At 37.2% G+C, this 21,248-nt stretch overlaps 1 protein-coding gene across 9 annotated transcripts in view; it reads right to left on the bottom strand.

Annotated features, from left to right (window-relative positions):
* Positions 1–19,195, bottom strand: part of ntrk3b (neurotrophic tyrosine kinase, receptor, type 3b) — a 254,422-nt gene extending 235,227 nt beyond the window's left edge. For all 9 annotated transcript variants that reach the window (XR_016114563.1, XR_016114565.1, XR_016114564.1 and 6 more), the window contains exon 1: positions 18,539–19,195. Coding sequence is in view for 2 of the 9 variants with exons in the window: in XM_088993086.1 (XP_088849212.1) it covers positions 18,539–18,795 (257 nt within the window). In the remaining 7 variants the exon portion in view is untranslated. The remainder of the gene's footprint in view (positions 1–18,538) is intronic.
* Positions 19,196–21,248: the final 2,053 nt, after the last annotated feature.

Below are 21,248 nucleotides of genomic sequence, written 5' to 3'. Positions count from 1 at the left end.
GAAGGGCGATAAAAAGAGTTTAGTTTGGCTTGGGGATCATTCATTCATTTCATTTTTTTGCTTCTTCCCCCAAGCCATTAACTCTTTGAACTCTTTCAACAGTAGCCAAAATGGAACTGTATAGTGCCACTTAGCAGTTTTTCTGACAACGATACTAGTGCAGCGTGTTCTACCGGAAACAAATTCCTTGTGTGTTCTACATACTTGGCAATAAAGATGATTCTGATTCTGATTCTGATTCATTTGGTCAGTTGTAGGAACGATCCAAATTGAACCAATGCAATTTAGTGAAGGGTTTTGCTGTTTGATGAAAATAGCTTCTTTTACTCCCCTTTCAAACCATCTATTTTCTTTGACCCCGTGGCAGAAAGAAAATTGGTGAAAATAAGTTTGTTTTTATAGAATTTAGTTTGTTTTTATAGAATTTTACACATGGTTTATGCGATGAAATAGTTAAAAAAAAAGTTGTTTTCTAGTTGTATTAAGTTCATCCTGTCTACCTGATATCTAATTTAAAACAGATTCTTGTCTTACAGTGTATTGTCGGTGTTCAAATACCTAGGTATTTTTTTTAATTTAAAAAAATCTGTTTTAAATAATATATATATATATATATATATATATATTATTTAAAACAGATTTTTTTTATATATGTTGTTTTCTACACTTTGAACGGATTAAGATTTTTTACATAGATTTTAATGGAAAGTGCTGTTTTGGTTTTTGAACAAATTGGTTTTCGAACAGGTTTCTGAAACGGATTCTGTTCGAAAACCGAGGTATCACTGTACACTGATGAATATTTGGAAGTAACACACCCAATGAAACAGTGACGCTTTTACGGCGACGCTTCAGTTTGAAATTGACAGTCGAAGTTACAAAGGGGTGAAGGGGGGGTGAGACAAGATGAGGCGTTGGCAATTATCTTCCCGCCCGCCATGTCGTCCTTTCATCCCCTTCTCGGGATCCCGTTTGGCCCCCGCGTCCTGTTAATAAGTCTTGCTAGCGATACATGCCAAGTGTTACGAATGGCTTCAGATGCTGGACGTGCCCGACGGTGTGAAAGAAGACCACCTTGGATCCACCTTTAAGGCTGTGAGAAGCTGCACTGCATGCACTCGGGTTTGCCACTGTCAACAAATAATAAATTGCATGGCAAAAGCCAGCTTTTAGATAACTTTCAGGTTGTAAATTCAGGTATTTTTCTGCCTACGTGACCTGGAAGTAAATTATTTCCCTTCTAGATAGGCACACCAACGCGTGACCAACTACATTTTAACTCGTTCACTGCCATTCACTAATTTATTCAGCAATTGAAAATTGTTTTGTTTTTTTTCTTGTTTGGGTGCTGATAAAGCACTGGGCATTGCCTCTGGCAATGTTTTTTTTCCTTTCCACAAGGGGGCAGCATTTCCTGTTTTTCCATGTTAGCGCTTTGTTCCAGTTTCAGTGCTATAGAAATTAATATGTATGTACAGTGAGTGATACCTCGGTTTACGAACCGCTTGGTTTACGAACTTTTCGGTTTACGAATGTTAAATTTATTAAAATTTTACGTTGGCATACAAACTATTTTTCAGGATACACACAGCGCTGCCACAATGAGTTCGCGAACGAACCCGTTCTCCTGAAAGAAAATGGCAGCCGGCTTCTTTTGGTCCTCTATTCCCCGCACCCAGTCGTCGGTTAAAGCCACGTGATTGGTCAAGAACGCAGCAGTGAGGGGAGGTGGTTTTAACATTAAAGAGACAGGCAGACAGCAGAGAGAGAGTGACAAAATGGATAGAAAACAGTGAAATTTGGACTTCTTTCAACTTTGATGGTTCAAGGGCAGAGTGTAGACTGCAAGGTTAAACTCCGTTCCTCATTATACAGTACAGTTTATTTCTTTAATTATAATACCATAGCACATTTATTATACACAAAATAAGGTATATTGTGTGTCGTTTTAAGACTTAGAAAATTACAAAGTAGAAAATTATGTTTCATGGGGACCTGGGAACGGATTATTCTCATTTTAATGGTTTCCTACGGGAAATTATTTTTTGGGATACACACTCTGTCCGGGAACCAACTCAGTTTGTAAGCCAAGGTATCACGATATTAGGTTTTATTTTCAGATTTTACGTTGTATCCTGACTACATTAAAATAATGGATGGATGGATGGATGGATGGATGGATGGATGGATTTGTTGTTCAGGTTGTATCATGTTCTTTTGTTCGAGCAGTCAAAAAAAAATCCACTTGCTCTTCCACCCTAATAACTTGTAAATGACCTTTTGTAGTTCTCGTTGAAGTTCCACACACTGGCTTCTGCCACGGAGACCTTTGAAACACATCTCTCCCTGACAAAGTTGAATATTAATTACAGCACATCTCCTTCTCATTCTTTTCAAATGTTCAACATGTCAAGATGGTGACCTTAAATCATTTCTCTGATCTCGACGTGGCCTCACTGCGCACTTTTAATATTCATGTTTTCACTGCGGCTGAGTATGTGCTGCCCTACAAAAGATGGCTGCTTTGTTTTCGGCTTCGCATGCTACTACGGTAACGCCGCGTGTTAAAATCAGCTATGTGAATTGGTACGGTATCAAATGCCGTACCATATCGAATCAAATGTTCCTGTTGTGTTTATTATTTTGCTTTGCGTTGACTATAATGTGAAGCGCCTTGTTACAGCTGCAGTTGTTGTGTAAGCACTTGATTTATAATTAGGATTGTTTTTTAAAAATGTCTTATCCCGTGACTGTAAAGTGTCCTTGAAAGTTTTGAAATGCGCTAAGAAATAATATGTATTATTAATTTTAATTTTATTAATATTATTAACATCATTATTATCATTATCATTATTAACATAATTATTATTATTATTAACATCATAATTATCATTATCATTACTATTATTAACATAATTATTATCATTATCAATATTATCATTAATATCATTATACTTCTTATCATTATAATTATTTTCAATATCATTATTAACAATATCATTATTATTATTATTATTATTATTATTATTATTATTATTATTACATTCACGCTAAGAAGAGAGCAGAATTTTTCCACTATGTGAATCACTACATGATAGAGAACAGACAGAAGTCATCATATTTAAAAGTCCCACGCTTAGTTGGCCGTCGAACACAAGGCCCACAACGGAAGCACAGAAAACCTGGGGTCAATCTGAGGTCAACAGACACAGCTTTTTAAACTGTCATCTTCATCTCGGAGATCTGGCCTTGAACAGAATTGACGATTTGAGAAACACCGAAGCAATTTACGACTTGAAACTCCTTCACGGGAAGAGCTCATTAGCCAGGTTAAAAATGTATCAGTTCATGGAGAAGACAATGTTTTACTCCTTACAGCTGTTTGTGCTTAGAACTCAATAGGTGTGGTATTCTAATCAAGAAAACTATGTTTTACTAATGTTACGCTTAAATTTGCATATACTCTCAATAAATAGCTTGGCAGAGGGCTGCAGAATTCAGGTGTCTGTCATAAATGGCTGTGTCTCCTGCCGGCAGTAAAAAGACAGTCTTTCTGGGTTCGAGTCGTTGTCCACAGTGTCCGATCGAACATCTCTGACAACAGTATCCAACCGAACATTTCTGACAATACTCCCATCAAAAATAATGACAATAATTTTAGGGGTCACATGACAAAATGCTTATAAATGTCAGAACTGAACCCTAAACACTCCAATTTTAATCAGTTCACTTCACATCTGACGACATTAGGTTGTCAATGTATTTCTTTTGGGGAGTGGTGTGAGGAGGAGTCAGAGCTCTCTGACGTCGTTGGCAAGAGAGTGAGTCATCCCACTTTGACAGCGCACTATTGATGTTTGCTTAACGCAAAATTCTTCCACTGGAATAATAATCAATAGGAAGGAGGGGGATGACGATGATGAATTCAAAATTGTGCGCAGCCCTGATGATAGAAGCTGTGATTCGACCACCCCTCTACTAATCCCTCTGTTAAAGTTCACGCAGCGGCAACAAAGCCCTGCAAGCCGCCGCCGCAATCAAAGAACCTCAAGTAAACGTCAACAGTAAGCTCCTCAATGTCCTTGGTGAGGCCTTTTCGGATCTTGCCTTAAAGGACAACCGACGCCTCTGGACAAGTTGCGTCCATAATTTGTAAAATCATTTCAAATGACTTCTACTCAGTGGATTTTCTTCGACTCAGTGTAAGATTCCACCGCATATAGCTATGCTACATTTTAAGATTGGCGCTGTATATTGACCAAGTCTTGTTTTTGAGTAGGTGACGATTCCTGACGTGACGTCACGTCAGGAACGCCCCTGACCGAAAAAAGGACACATTGTAGCAGTCCTTCCATCACATCAATGTATTTTGCTGTACATGTTTAGTCTGAAAACCGTGTTGCACCCAAAAGCCGCCAGAAGAGGGCGTCCAAGCTCCATATAAGGAATTTATCAGCCTGTGGAAACGGAGGTGGCCACAGGAGGTCGCCATTTTGTGCCTCTTTTCTGGTGATCGATTTCCCCCCCAATGTTGCCTCAAAATGGCACGGAATAAATTATTTAATCGATTGCAAACATGTATGCTTTCCTCTTCAGAACTATTTGAATCATATTCATAACTGGATGTGTAACAAGAAAGCATATTCTCCGAATCTGAAGCCATTGTTTGGATTCTCCAGCAATGCAAGACGTCTTGGCGTGACGTCACGAACAAGGGGGCGGTGCCTTCTGAAACTCGCCATTTTCGAGGTCGTTTTGAAGTTGTTTTGGGATACTTTAAGTCATTTGACTAAAAATATCAACATGCGTGTTTTGGGTATTTTAGATGCTATAAAACGTTTTTCTGATGTCAGTTAGGAAACAAAAAAAAAAAATAGTGTTGGTTGTCCTTTAAACAGCAACAGCCTTCAGTCTTCTGAATGGTGTCTTTTGACAGAGGGGGTGGGCGGGATTGCCAGGGTGGCGGGCGGCAAGTAGAAGGTGCTTCATTAGTATGCTTCCTTCAGGCGTTGGGGGCAGAACGCAGATGCACCGGCAATGGAAGTGATGTTGTTGGGGTTTGGGGAGTGGAAGAAGCTAGGTTGCTCACACGGGGTGTCGGCTTACAGCACGCCCGGCATCTCAATGAAGGAATTCGCCCCTCCTAATTTTCAGATGGCGAGCCGTGACCTAGTTTTCTAGCAAGACAGGTTCATGCAAACTTGATGATATTCTCGAAGCGCCTACGGTGAGCCGAGCAATATGGCGGCTGAATGAATAGGAGGGCGGGTATGCGACATGTATAGAGCGAGGGATGGAAAGTTTTTCATTCAGTCTAACAAGCATTTGCAATATCAGGAATGACTTCCTGTATTTTCTACCTGGTGGCTAGTTTTGGGTTAATTAGTTCTGGGTTACCCGGGCGTAGTCTGGTTTGATGCTGCTCCGAAAAAAATAAAGGTTGAAAAGTGTGTATCCCAAAAATTAATTTCTCATAGGAAACTATTAAAATAAGAATAATCCGTTCCCAGGTCACCATAAAACATAATTTTCTACGTTCTAATTTTTTTACGCCTTAAAAACTACACAAAATATACCTTATTTTACGTATAATAAATGTGCTATGGTATTATAATTAAAGAAATAAACAGTACTATATAATAAAGTTGTTTTATTTAACTTTGTGATGGTCGTTGATGGCTTGATGGAATGGAGTGGCCGGTTTCATCAGCATTAAACACTTGATGAGGAACATAGCCTTCTTCTTTCACCATCTTGAGGAATCATAGGTGCTTTCACTGCGATAATTTTACCTAGTTCCTCATCAATTGTGATCTGTTTAGCTGGCTTGATAGCTTTTTGCATCAAGTGTACAGATGGCTTGTGCGGGTTATTTGTGGAGCCTGATTGATGGGATATTTTAACCTTGCAGTCTACACTTTGCCTTTGAACTATCAAAGTTGAAACGAGTCAAAATTTTACTGTTTTCTGTATCCATTTCTCACTCTGTCGTCTGCCTGTCTCTTTAATGTCCCCCCCCCCCCCCCCCCCCATCACTGCAGCGTTCTTGACCAATCACGTGGCTTTAACCGACGACTGAGGACCAAAACAAGCCGGCTGCCATTTTCTTGTTAGGAGTACGGGCGTCACTCATTGTGGCAGCTCCGTGTGTATCCCGAAAAATAGTTTGTATGTCAAGGTAAAATGTTCATAAATTTAACGTTCGTAAACCGAAAAGTTCGTAAGCCAAGGGGTTTGTAAACCGAGGTATCAATGTATTTGTCTGTCCTCGCTTAAATCTTGTTTTCTACAAATGCAAATTTTATGAAGTATCCGTTGAACATAGTCACTTAAAAAAAGTTTCAGGCATCAAAGACAAATAGGAGTCTTCGTTTTGAAGGAGCGAGCAGATGAACTGAGTCGGATGCCCAATATTCGAGACCCAAACCCCAGTTTTAAGGGGTTCACGAAGTCGAGTCCATTAGTGAGCGGCCTCATCTTAGGTCCATGATTATTTGATGAAGCCCAATGTGAAATTAATCCAAGATGGCAGCCGTCAAAAATCTTACATTAAAGACTCCTTCACACAATTTCTGAGCTATTTTAGTAGTCCAGACAGCGAGGTTGAGGCTTTGTTTCATCTGGTGTCCTGCTACCTCTCATCACAATCATTGCAACTTCCTCCCAAGACCTCAGAAAGCCCCAAAGTAGAAAATGTGTTTTTTTTTAACAGAAAGGAGAGGGAAAAATGCATTTACACTCCACTCTGGTCAGTACATACTGGATTCTTCTGTATTCTGGCACAGTCATGCAATCATATTCACCTTCAGTGGCTCAATTCCAAAAACTGTTTTCCAGCAATTCACCTGACTGTTATTTGACCAGAGGTCTTTTGCTTGGACATTTTTTATTTTTCATTTATTTTTGTGGGATCTGAACAAAGCATCTAAAATTTCATGAGATAGATTGCAGTAGTCGGTCAACCAGACAATGAATATAAAGTCGAGAACAGAGCTCTTCTGTGGATAAGTCCAATTTTAGAAGATCTAAAAATCCTAAAAACCGGTTGCCAGAAAATCACAGGGCACACAGAGACGTAGAAACATCTGCACGTACAGTCACGCCTAGCGACAATTTGGAGTGTTCAATCAACGCATGTTTTTGGTATGGAGGTGGAATCTGGAGAACCGGGAGAAAAAAAACCCACACAGGCCCGAGAAGAACAGTACTCTGTACTGCAAAGTCGACATGCTAAAAGCCCGACGACCAGGCTACCTGGTCCAACCATCCAATTGAAAATTTCATAGGCTGGAGGTCTTTAGTCTTTGAACAGTGATTGAATCAGTAAACTCATCAATCATGATTGACATCACCATTATAGTTTAATATGCTAACAGTAGTTAGCGCAGATTGGTCATAGTCACAGGGGGTACTCCATACTGCTTACTGATACTTTTTGTATTGATCCCTTTTACAATAAGAAGTGCCCACGCTAAAATAAAAAACAAATCAATGCTAACCAGGTACAGAAATGTCAAATTCCGACCAAATCTCAACTGATAGTCACAGTTTCAAGATTGTTCATATGGTCAAGACAAATGGACCGCCGATACGAGATCGAACGACCAGTATGCTTCAAAAATGCGACAAATGTCATATTTAGTGTGATAATGACCTTAATTGAACACAGGGATCATCAGATTCCAGCGAGACCAAAGACTAGGAAGGCTACGGACATTCCGGGAGGCCAGAATCAACTCAAGCCCTCAAAATACATCATGATATTAAATGTCACTTACTGTACATATCCAGTCACATAATTTCCGACGAGCTCGTTAAACATATTGTTGTCCTCGACAAATTTATCATTCTTCGGGCTTCCTCTGGCACAAACTTTAGTCTTTATTAACACATTTGGAAAGTGGCCCAACAGCGTTGAATTAAGATGTGATGGTATCTGGTCCCAATCCAAGATTGAATAATTTGAGTGACGAAAGCAGATGCTTCTATTTGGCATTTACTAATAATAAAGCAGATTATTTTTTTAAATGATTTATCTGTGATTGGGAGGCCAAGACAGAAACAAAATACAGTGATACCTGGGCTTATGAACTTAATTAGTTTCCAGTCAGAGTGTGTTAGGCGAAAATTGTGTATCCCAAAAAATAATTTCCCATAGGAAACCATTAAAATGAGAATAATCCGTTCCCAGATCCCCACAAAAATTAATTTTCTACTTTCTAATTTTCTAAGCCTTAAAACTACACACAATATACCTTATGTATAATAAATGTGCTATGGTATAATCATTAAAGAAATAAACGGCACTGTATAATAAAGTCATTTTATTTACCTTTATAATGGTTGTTGATGTAGTTGCTTCTTGATAATATCCAAGTGAAGTTGCCGTGCTTTCTCAGCGATAATACCCTCACTCACACTGTCCCCTGCTTGCTGCTTTTCGTTAATCCAAATCAACAGAAGTTTTTCAACCTCCTCTATTGCCTGAGACCGTTGCTTAGACAATACAGAATCACCCTTAGCCACAAGTAGCGATGGTCGATTTAGCATACTGGTACTGGGACGCTCAGTCACATAAACACACACCTCGTTTGTGTTTTTCGATGAGCTCCTTCTTCTGCTCGACCGTAATTTTGTTTTGTGTACTCTTGAAGACGTAAATTATGTTTCACAGGGACCTGGGAACAGATTATTTTCATTTTTAATTGTTTCTTATGGGAAATAAATATTCGGCAGACGAACTTTTCGCCTTACACGCACTTTCTGGGAACCAATTAAATTTGTTGGCTGAGATATCACTGTATTATTGTCTGACATGAAACCGGTGGGTGGAGCTAAAAAAAGTGGGGCACCACTAATAAGTTTGGAAACCTCTAACAATGTTAATAACCCTGAACAAGATAGGCAGTGACAAACTGTGGATCTTTTTTTCTCGCCTATGCTAGCCAAACGTGCCTTTAGCATCATATCTAAATCACATCATTTCACTTGATCATTCACTGTGAAAACCCGGGCGCCACAACCCGTTCGTCACAGTAACAAGACTCCCCGTCAAGGATGCCATTTGATAAAAACCGATTTAGGGATCCATCACCCTCATCATTTTGTTGTCACGCAGTTGTGTTGTCACGATGCGCTACACTTGTTTAAAGACCCCACATCAATTTGCTTTATACCCAGTTGGAAACATAGCCATAAAAAAGGGGGGAGAAAAAAAAAACTACGGTAATATCACGCAGCATCCCATAATAACACCACTGGGATTTATCCGTAGTCACACACATCATTAACATTACATCATCACGTGTGCTACTTGCAAACGAGCGAAGCCAAATAGTCCTGTAGAGAGTTTGTTTTATATTCTTTTGAAGATAACAAGGGGATCACAAGTGACTATTTGCACACGACGACTACGTTTAAGCATTGTTTAAAGGACAACCGACACCGCCACAGATTGTGTCCATAATTTGTAAAAGCACTTCAAATGACTTCTACTGAGCGTATTTTACAAAGATTCCACCGCATATAGCTATATTTTACCTTTTAAGACTGGCACTGAGTATTCAGGAAGTCTTATTTTCGAGTTGATGACGATGCCTGATGTCACGTGACGTCACGTGAGGAACGCCCCTGACCGAGAAAGCGACACACAATGCATTTTGGGTACTTTGTTTGGTCTGAAAACTTTGTGTTGGTGGCGAAATAAGAAGGAAAACATAAATAACGTGATGGTGAATCATTGTGTGTTGCACCAAGACGACCATTTGATACTAGTTGACACAAATTCCCAGCAGACAAATCAGCCCATTTCCAATGGAGCTTGGGCGCCATCTTGTGCATTTTCTGCTACGCTACATTGGAGTTCTGACAGCTTGAATTGATACGGGAGGACTTTTATAATCGATTGCAAACATGTATGCTTTCCTCTTCAGAACTATTTGAATCATATTCAGAACTGGATGAGTAACAAGAAAGCATCTTCTCTGAATATGAAGCTATTGTTTTGATTCTAGAGCAGGTGTGTCAAACATACGGCCCGCGGTCCGGAAACAGCCCACAAGGAGGTTTGATCAGGCCCGCAGGATAATTTAAAAGAGGGAAAAAAAGCAAAAAAATTGACATGGAATTGATATTTTAAATGAGATGCAATTCAAGGATTGTCCACTAGAGGGTAGAGTGGTACTGTTTTGATTAACGTAGAAGAAAACAGCGGCCTTTTTTTTCAACCGCGGTTTCAACACCCTCATTAGCCAAAATGTCACTATCCAAACAGAGAAAAAAGTAGATGGCCATATTTGGCCCATCATGTGAAATGAGTTTGACACCCTTGTTCTAGAGCAAGGCAAGACGTCCCAGCGTGATGTCACGAAAAAGGGGGCGGGACCTTCTGAAACTATTTTAAAAATCTGTTTAAATTGCTTTCAATGTCTAGTTCAATCAGCTATTTTATTATTCATCATTTTACTTATGGTTTTATTGTTATGTGCTTTGTTTTATTGTTTTTATTGTCAAGTGTCCTTGGGTGTTTTGAAAGGCGCTTGAAATTAAATGTATTATTATTATTATTATTATTATTATTATTATTATTATTAGACGACAATGATGTTAAAATATTAGCGAAAGAAAATAGATGGTTTGAAATGGGAGTAAAAGAAGCGATTTTCATAAAACAGCAAAACCCTTCACTAAATCGCCATGGTGGGATATAGTTCAATTTGAATTGTTCCTACAACCGACATCTTAGGCAACATAGGCTTTGTTATGCTGACGAGGTGATACCAGAGCAAATGGGGCAATCAGGCCAGTCGTAGACATGCTCAGGCAGGACAATAGAAGTACAGTGAGACCTCAACTTACAAACACCTTATCTTACAAACTTTTCATCTTAAGAATCTCTAATTTATGAAAATTAAACCTTATAATAAGCACTATTTTCATAATACACACCCACCACGGCTGGCGGAGTGATCTTCGGCGGAAGCACACGACCGAACAGCGTTCCAGCCGGCGCTACTTTGCACACCCCCTCTCATTGAATGCACACGTCGATCGCCTACTTGGAGCTTTTTGCCGATAATTTTACTATGATGGGACCGAAAAAAAACCCCACAATGCAGTGTATTTCTTTCATTACAATACAATAGCACATTTATTATACATAGAATAAGGTATGTTGTGTGTAGTTTTAAGGCTTATTTAGTTAAAAACTATATTTTATGAAAACCCGGGAACGGATCATTCCCATTTTAATGGTTTCGTATGGGATTTTTTTTTTGAGATACACACTTTTCGCCTTACACACTCTGTCTTGGAACCAATTAAGTTCGTATGTTGAGGTCTCACTGTAATCGCGTAGCCGCAGGGAGTAGTCCTCTGCTCCCCCCAACCTGAAAGCAGGGACCAATAATAACGGAGTCTGGCACCGCCAGTAAGGATATATCCAGGGCTGAAACTACCAGCAAAAGATTTTAGTTCGCTGACGAAGCTTCTTGGATAAGAACGAAACATCCGACACCTTCAAAGAAGTACAGATGACGGCTGAAGAAACCTTTTCATCGATGGACCACTCCTGTACGACTGAGAGCTTACACAGACGTATACCTAGTACCAGAGACAAATTCCTTGTGTGTTTTCTTATCAAGACGATTGTGATATCTTGGGTCGCATCTGGTGTATTTATTTTTTTTTTTACCTGTGGTAGGTGAAGGTCTGAGCCACATTGTTAAAACCCTGAAAATACCCTCTCCAGCACATCCCTCTTTGGATTCCCACCTGCTCCGACATCAGAAGTGGAGAGGTGTTAATTAGATGGCAGAAAGAAACAACACTTAGCCGCAACCTGTCTGACACATCAGCTTCTGACGGAAAATGGAGCTTCTTTATCTTCAAGTGTGACAACCAGGCTATATCTCCTCCACTTCAAAATCGCTGCCAAGCAAAGAACAAACTATTATCTCGACTCACCACTTGTTCTTTTTAGGCGGCCTTTTTGGCGACAACGCCGACGAGGACATGTTGCACACGAAGTGTGGGGGTGCATATAGATGCCAGCCGTGCCATTTTTTTTCTTCCGGCTGGTCGTTGGAGTTTGTTTTTTTTTTTTAAATAGGAGACGCGTTCGGTTTAAATTCTTGCTTCTTTCCTGGTTCGGTTTTCAAAGAAGTTCAGTGATAAAAATATCAGTAACGACGATAGATGGTGAACAAAAAACTACTTTATTCTAATGAGACAGAAAAAGCACTTGTCGTCTAGGTAAGGGCGAAGACATGAGCACACGGACAAAGATAGGAAACAAAGAGAGCGAGCTCCCGCTCTGACAAGTTTTTGAATGTCCACAGCAGCGATCTGTTGTCCAATCAGCTACGGACAACTCAGTGTTGGGAGGGTCTGAGATTGAAGTTGGAGCCGTTGCTTCTTTGCAACGACTATTGAACTAATAAGATTGATAATGCTATTAGACTGAAATTAAACGTGCAATAATCATAATGTGTACTAAGCTAAACATGAAATAACCTAATATGTTTACTAATGTGCATAAAACACTCTATCAGTGTCCTTGACTGAAACTATTTTGTATGAATGATGAATTTGAAGATAATCAAGAAGCTTATTTTTAAAGGAGAACCGACACCATTTTTTTTGTTTCCTAATTGACATCACATTCTGGAGCAAGGCAGTTTGTGAAGGAGTCTCCTGGTGTGACGTCACAAACAAGGGGGCGGGACTTTCTGAAACTACCCAGTTCCAAGCTCATTTTGTGGCAGTTTTGGGACACTTTAAAGGACAACCGATACCATTTTTTTGGTTCCTAACTGACATCAGAAAACCGTTTTACAGCGTTGAAAATACCCAAAACACGCAGGCTGATATAAATAAGAGAATCACATGTGAATAAATGTGTCCTTGTGACTGGATCTATTTTGTATGAATTATGAATTTGAAGATGAAATATATGCTAATCAGGAAGCTTATTTTTAAGCTGTGTGGTACAATTTAGGAAAGCGGGACCTAAATAATGAGGCGAATTAATCCTAAAACTGAAAAACACCTCAAAGCGGGTGTTTAGCTTTTTCCTCAACGATTAGTCCAAACCATCGAACAGATAAGAAGTCACAAGTCGTAGATACTCCTCTACAAATTGTCCACGATGTTATGTTATCGTTATTGCATTTTCTTATTTACAGCAGTTCGATTTACTTGTGCAATCATCAAGATTGTTAAAAAAAAATAAGATAATATAAATGATACAAGTCGAGTTGCAGCAGGTGTCATATGAATAAAGTTTTGTTTATCCGCATTGTGTCTTCTCCATTCTTAGAATGGTTAAAAATGAGGGGGGGAAATAATTAAATGCTGCTTATTTACACATTTTTTATTTATTTACATATTCACAGATTTAGTTATGTATTTTTACATATTTACATATGTACATATTTTATTTATTTATTTTTAAAAATAAAATAACATAAATAATACAAGTCAAGTTGCAGCAGGTGTCATAAATAAAGTTTTGTTTCTCCGCATTGTGTCTTCTCCATTCTTAGAATGGGTAAAAATGACGGGGGGAAATAATTAAATACTGCAGCTTTAAGAATATTTTTTATTTATTTACGTATGTATTTATGTATGTCCATATTTAATGACATATTTATTTACATATTTATTTATTTACATAGATACATATGTGTTGTTTTACATATTTACATATGTACACATTTGTTATTTTTTTATTTCTTTACATACTTATTTACGTATTTATTTACATATTTACATTTTTAGTTACATATTTACAGATTTATTGTCTTATTTACACATTTCTATTTATTTACATATTTACATATTCACAGATTTAGTTATGTATTTTTACATATTTACATATGTACATGTTTTATTTATTTATTTATTTATTTGTGTATTTATTCACATGCTTATTTACATATTTAGTAACATATTTAGTTACATATTTAGAGATGTATTTACTTATTTACACATTTTTTTATTTTTTTACATATTCACATATTTATTTACATATCCACATATACATATTTACGTATGTATTTATGTATGTATGTATGTATGTATGTATGTATGTATTTATTTATGCATGTACGTATGTATTAATGCATATATGGATGTAATTATTTATTTATTTATTTATTTATTTATGTAATTTTGCATTTATTTATATAATTGTGTACTTATCAGAATCAGAATCAGAATCATCTTTATTGCCAAGTATGTAGAACACACAAGGAATTTGTTTCCGGTAGAACACGCTGCACTAGTATCGTCGTCAAAAAAAACTGCTAAGTGGCACTATACAGTTCCATTTTTATTATTATTATTATTATTATTATTAATTATTTGTTAATGTAATTGTGCATTTATTTATTTATGTCTGTCTGTCTGTCAGTATGTATGTATGTATGTAAAACAACACATACATAAATATGTAAACAAATAAATAAACACATACATAAATATGTCATTAAATATGGACATACATAAATACATACGTAAATAAATAAATAAAATAAATAAATCAACAAATAAATAAATAAATAAATAGATACATAAATGAATGAATGAATGAATAAATAAATAAGACAAGCCATAAAAGGCGTTCGTCGGGTCAATTGGATTAGTAGCCCCTAACCTTAAAAAAAAAAAGAATAAATTAAAACAAAAATGCTAATGAGACCATGACTTTTTCCCCTTTAAACTTGTTGTTTTTTTCAAGGGGAAACCAATCAAGCCAGCAGCCTATCCGAATCGTGGGTGGACAAGAGGGGAGATAAATGATGGCAACAGGTTACATCATGAATAAATCATGAAGCGCTACACGAAAAAAAGGGTGGGTCGGGCTTACGATAATCACCACCGAGGGTATCGCCGCCTTCATGTCCCCCGCCATTCTCTCTTTTGCCTTTTCATGCAGTTCGGAAAGATTGAGAGGGGAGGGAGGATGGGGATGAGGATGAGGGGAAGAGGATGCAGGTGCAGGGTACCATCTAGTGGCGCCTAGCAACCAAGTTATTGAATTTAAAAGGTTAAACGGGAGCCCAAAGGTGATGGGACGGGGGGGGTGTTTAGACGCGTGGGAATTCCTTCCGGAGTGACTTCATATGCAAATGAGGTAGCCTCTGGGGCATTCGCACGCATGCTAGCATGCTTACATCCATTTTGGTTTTGAAGAGCTCGTATAGGCTTAAAAACTGAACAAGTCATTCTTTAGTGCAGAGAAGAATGTACCACCTTTCATATAAGAAAAATAAGGCTTCACTCACCCGCAGAGATAAATTATAGAAAATGCATTTTTAGGTGCTTTTAAGGGACAACCGACACCATTTTTTTGGGAAAAATGTTTTATAGCATCTAAAATACCCAAAACACACAGGCTGATATTTTTAGTCAAATGCAAAACTCCAATAAAAATGAGTTAAAGTGTCCCAAAACTACTTCAAAATGACCTCGGAAATGGCGAGTTTCAGAAGGCCCCGCCCCCTTGTTCGTGACGTCACGCCAGGACGTCTTTGCCTTGCTCGAGAATCAAAACAATGGCTTCTGATATAAAATAAAATAAAAATAAAATAAATAATAAAATAAAATAAAATGCTGAAATAAAATAAAATAAAATAAAATAAAACACAATAAAATGGAATAAAATGAAAAATAAAATCCAATAAATTAATAAAATAATATAAAAGGAAATAAAATAAAATTAAATTAAATGACATAAAATACAAAATATAAAACAAAAATAAAATAAAAATAAAATAACAAAATAAAGTCAAATGAAGTAAAAAAAGCAGAATAATAAAATAAAATAGAACAAAATAATGAAGTAAAAATAAAATACATAAATAAAATAAAATTAAAATTAAATTAAATGATGAAATAAAATAGTAAAATATAATTAAATAATATACAATAAAATGGAATAAAACAAAAAAAATAAAATCCAATAAAATAATAAAATAACATAAAACGACATAAAATTACATTCAATTAAATGACATAAAATACAAAAAAATAAAACAAAAAATAAAATACAATAAAATAATAAAATAAAATAAAGTAACGTGAAGTAATAAAATAAAATAAAATACAATAAAATAAAAATATATGACAAAATGAAATAAAATGGAATAAAATAAGATAAAACAAAAAATAAAAAATAAAATAAAATAATAAAATTAAATGATGTAAAATATGACAAAAAATACAACAAAAACTAAAATAAAATGAAATTGATGAATAAAATAACATAAGATAAAGTAAAATGAAGTAAAAAAATAAAACAGAATAATAAAATAAAATAGAACAAAATAATAAAATAAAATAAAGTTAAATAAAAGAAAACAGAAACATAAAACAAACACCACGGTTGAGCCACACAAAATTATATTTTCTTCTAGGAAAGAAAGCTTTGTCCAACTTTGAAAAAGATACTAGAAGCTGAATCTAGTACATTTCAGTCTGGCTTCCACACGTAACAAGGCCAAACATCCAAACGATGTTTGATTTGGAACAATAAGACGACACAAACAGACTGTCACAATGCCGATTAAGCTTTACAGCTCCTCGAACACTTTACTTTGGGTTTCAATATTTAATATTTCACGCCGTGCCGCCTTACCAGATATGACATAACATAAATTACGCAGAGCGTAGTAGCCTATTGTCTGCCACTTGTAAAAAATGCTAACTACACTGCTATTGTTCGCATTGTTAGCAAAATGCATCCTGGTTGACTTTTGACGGTGTGACATTTCGATTTTCATACTTTGCAGAAAAGCACCTGATCAAAAACAAAACTCTCATTTTTGCCAAATCATGAGGCAAAGCTTTCATCTTGACTGCATCAAAAATGGCTGCACAAAAATCCGGCAGAGAAAATAAAAATTCCAACTATTGTGAGGTGTATACGTTACTTGGAGTATTTTCAAGTATGGATTTGGTTAAAAAAATCTAATAAATATATAAATGCATCCAGTATAGTCGATGAAAAGGTTTCGTCGTCAGCAAAAATTTTAGTTCGCTGATGAAGCTTCTCGGATAAGTAGCAAAACATCCGACTTATATCCACTTGTGGTTATAGAACAAGCTATTCTATGAACTCGTTATATATATATATATATATATATATATATATATATATATATATATATATATATATATATATATATATATATATATATATATAATGTAATATATTATAATATATTAATTGTGATCGTGCTTACAACACACTTCTGAGATCATTACCACATAGGCTTAGTTATGCTGATGAGGTAATACCAGTGCATATGGGGCAATCAGGCCAGTCGTAGACCCCATAATCAGGCAGGGCAATAGAAGTAATCAGTCAGGACAATAGAAGTAATCAGTGTAGCCGCAGGGAGTAGTCCTCTGCTCCCCCCAACCTGAGAGCAGGGACCAATCATAGCAGAGTCTGGCACCGCCACGTCTGGATTTATATATATATATATATATATATACAAAAAAAAATGCCGGTAGTTTTGGCCGCATATATATATGCATATATATATATATATTGTGTTTTATATATATATATATATATATATATATATATATATATATATATATATATATATATATATATATATATATATATATATATATATGCATATATATATGCGGCCAAAACTACAGGCATTTTTTTTTTTGTTCGCTGACGAATATTCTCGGATAAGGAGCGAAATGTCCGACACCTTCAAAGAAGTACAGATGACGGCTTAAGAAACCTTTTCATCGATGGACCACTCCTGTACGACAAAGAGCTTACACAGACGTATCCAGTATAGACATAAAAACTACAACAACAAAAAATGCACACCCTGCCATTAAAAAAATGCTTTTTAAGGCCGGTGAGATAAAACCGAGAGCACAAAAACACATCTACATCCAGCATATTGTATATTGTAGCACCTTCCAGGACCTAAAATCACTGCAATTATTATGCGGTACGAGTATTGAGACACACAAAACGCAACTTTTCATGACGCTAGGCTCCGGTTTTGACTAACCGGGATGTTTTTGTGGAACAACAAAAATACACACACACACGATTGACACTACAAGTGTTATTTTCTTTGTAACATCTACCCATCTGTTGCAAGTTCATAAAGGGGGGAAAGGTGGTACGGAGGGGTGGTGTAGGGGGGGGGGGCGGGGGGCGTCTCCATAAGGAATGTGACGGGAGAATAGTGATACGTAACTGTTTGACCTCACTGCGCCATTTATTTCTGTTCCATTTGGCGCAATCTGTCGAAGCGGTTGGAACGCGGACGCAACATCCTCCCCTCCTCCTTTTCTTCGTGAAAAGACGATGAGGAGGATGCTGATGAAGAGGTCTGCGGGGGTGCAACTTTCGGGATGCACCTCTCCACCACGACTCAACCAATATGTACATACTCATGCAACAAAAAAATATATATATATATATATATAGGAATAAATAAAAAAGTGAGATAGTGCAAATCACACACACACACACACACTGAGAGCTACTCACATGGACGTGATATTTTTAAACAAGTCCGCTATGTCCACAGCTCCGCTGCCGTTGCCTCCTGCTCCATCCTGTACGGCCAACAGCGGGAAGAAACGTCCGCTGTCCGACTTATTGCAATAGATCTCGGTGGGCGAGCAACTGCACGTCGGCGGGCAGTCCAGCATGGAGCTCAGGTGGTCCCGAAAGAAGAGACTGAGGAGCAGGAGGATGGTGAAAAGACGCCGCCAGCCCCGGCAAATCCGCGGGTATAGATCCATTTCTCCGAGAAAAGATGGAGAAAAAAAATACAATAAGAAGAAGGGGAAAAAAAAAGAGGAAAAAGGAGATCCTGGTGTCCTTCCTTAAGAGAACAGAGGATGCTCTGTGCAGTGTGTCCTTGCCTTCTTACACCTATATACATAAATATACATATATACTCATATATACATATATGTATATGGAGATACATATATATATTTATATATATGCACACGCATGCAAACGCATTAATTCATACCCTTACATACACACACACCCACGCGCACGGAAACACACACACACATAGAGAAGAGGGCACAAAATGCACCCAAAAATAATAAAATAAAATCACGGTAGTCAAGTGGAAGAAATCTCCAGGCAAACGTGCATGGTGGCGCTCCGATGCTGCTCTCTCCTCAGCGTGATGCTGGAGCAGGATTGAATGGATGGAGGGATGAGAAGGAGAGAGAGAGAGAGAGAGAGGGGTGGGCGAGCGAGCGAGAGAGAGAGAGAGACTGAGAAGGGAGCAAAGCATCGAATGAGAAGTTGGGGGGCGTCAGAGTCCCTCCCACTGGCTGCTTTCGTATTGACACCTGCAGAAGCGGCATGCAGTCAAGTGTGATTACAGTGCGCGCGCAGGCTCTATCGTGCACACGGTAACACACAACACACGGACTCTATATGGTGCACTAAATGAGGCATCGTGGACATAAAGGGAGCAGATTCAATAATTACAGCAGTATTTTCTCTATAATGATATCATTAGAGAAGCAGTTTAAAAAGAGGGGGGGAAAAAAAATGCTCGAGAGTTGAGAAGGCCGCTCATGTTAAAGCGACCTTGACCATAAAGTGACGGATATTCTTTATGTTTTTCAGAAACATGACGTTTTTTTTTTTGGTATTTGTATACAGTAACTTCGAATGTAAAGTGACCTTGAGAGTTTTGAAAGGTGCTTATGAATGAAATGTATTATTATTATTTTTATGACTGTATCTATTAGCGAGCTAGCTAGCTATCTTTCTATCTATTTGAGTTACTTCCGGGTTGAGTGAACGCTGGCGCGTGTGGCTGCCGCTACTCACCCACAGAAAAGCTTATCCTGTGACTGTAAAAGGACCTTGAAAGTTTTGAAATGTATTACAGTGAGACCTCAACTTACAAACACCTCAACTTACAAACTTTTCGTCTTACAAATGTCAAATTTATGAAAATTAAACCTTATAATAAGCACTATTTTCATAATACACACCCACCACGGCTGGCGGAGTGATCTTCGGCGGAAGCACATGACCAAACAGCACCAACAGTCCTTATGGAAGGTGACTCTCCTTCCATAAGCCATCAACGACCATCAAAAAGGTAAATACAACTTTATTTTACAGCACAGTTTATTTCTTTAATTACAGTCCTCATGTAATGCGCCTCTCTTTCCAAACAGCAATTCCCCTTGACCTTCGACCTCCAACGCCATTCCATCAAGCAATAAATGACCATCACAAATGTAAATAAAGTGACTTTATGATACAATGCAGTGTATTCTTTCATTACAATACAATATCACATTTATTATACATAGAATAAGGTATGTTGTGTGTAGTTTTAAGGCTTATTTAGTTGAAAAGTATATTTTATGGAAACCCGGGAACGGATTATTCCCATTTTAATGGTTTCCTATGGGATTTTTTTTTAAATACACGCCATATACACTCTGTCTGGGAACCAATTACGTTCGGAAGTTGAGGTCTCACTGTATTATTATTATTATTATTATTATTATTATATTATCAAAATTCTCTTGCCTTTAGTAATGTTTCGGGAACATCAGAATCAGTCAGGACAATAGTAGTAATCAGTGTAGCCTCAGGGAATGGTCCTCTGCTCCCCCCAACCTTAATGCAGGGTTCAATCTATCTATCTATCTATCTATAATGCTAAGAACAATGCTAGCAATGCTAGCAAGAAAGCAACACACTTGTGTTTTATGTGTTGTGTGAATGTAGCAACAGCCCAGTAAAAGAGGCTGTACTTTTTGGGAATATTAATGGAAAGAAAAGTCAACAAATTTCACATTTTAACTAAATAAATATGACTTTGAGAAGCATCATATGATCTGTTGTTCTTTTCAGATATTGGTAGACTCAAAAAAAAGGATTAAGCTCAAACTAAACACAATGTAATGCCTTTCCAACAGAGAAGACTCAATATGTTAAGAACAGTTTATAAATTGTTTCTCTAAATGATTTCTGAATGACAAGCTAATGCTAAAAACAATGCTATCAACAACCATTTTCATCACAATGTGGAGAAGACCCATAAATGTAATTCAAAAAACAAAAGTGCAATTGGAATGCTAACGCTAAAATCACTGACAACAATTAATAACCCTCTGGCGGAAAGTTTGAGTTGGGGCTGTAATGAAAAATGGCGCCGAGTGTTCGCATGCATGTGGTTAGCATTTGCGTCCTTAAATAG

This window comes from Hippocampus bargibanti, linkage group LG03 (assembly GCF_051943395.1).
Source record: "Hippocampus bargibanti isolate YZ-2025 linkage group LG03, ASM5194339v1, whole genome shotgun sequence".
Taxonomy (NCBI): domain Eukaryota; kingdom Metazoa; phylum Chordata; class Actinopteri; order Syngnathiformes; family Syngnathidae; genus Hippocampus; species Hippocampus bargibanti.
Note: the sequence above shows the minus strand (reverse complement) of the source record. Positions and strands in the feature narration are given on the sequence as shown.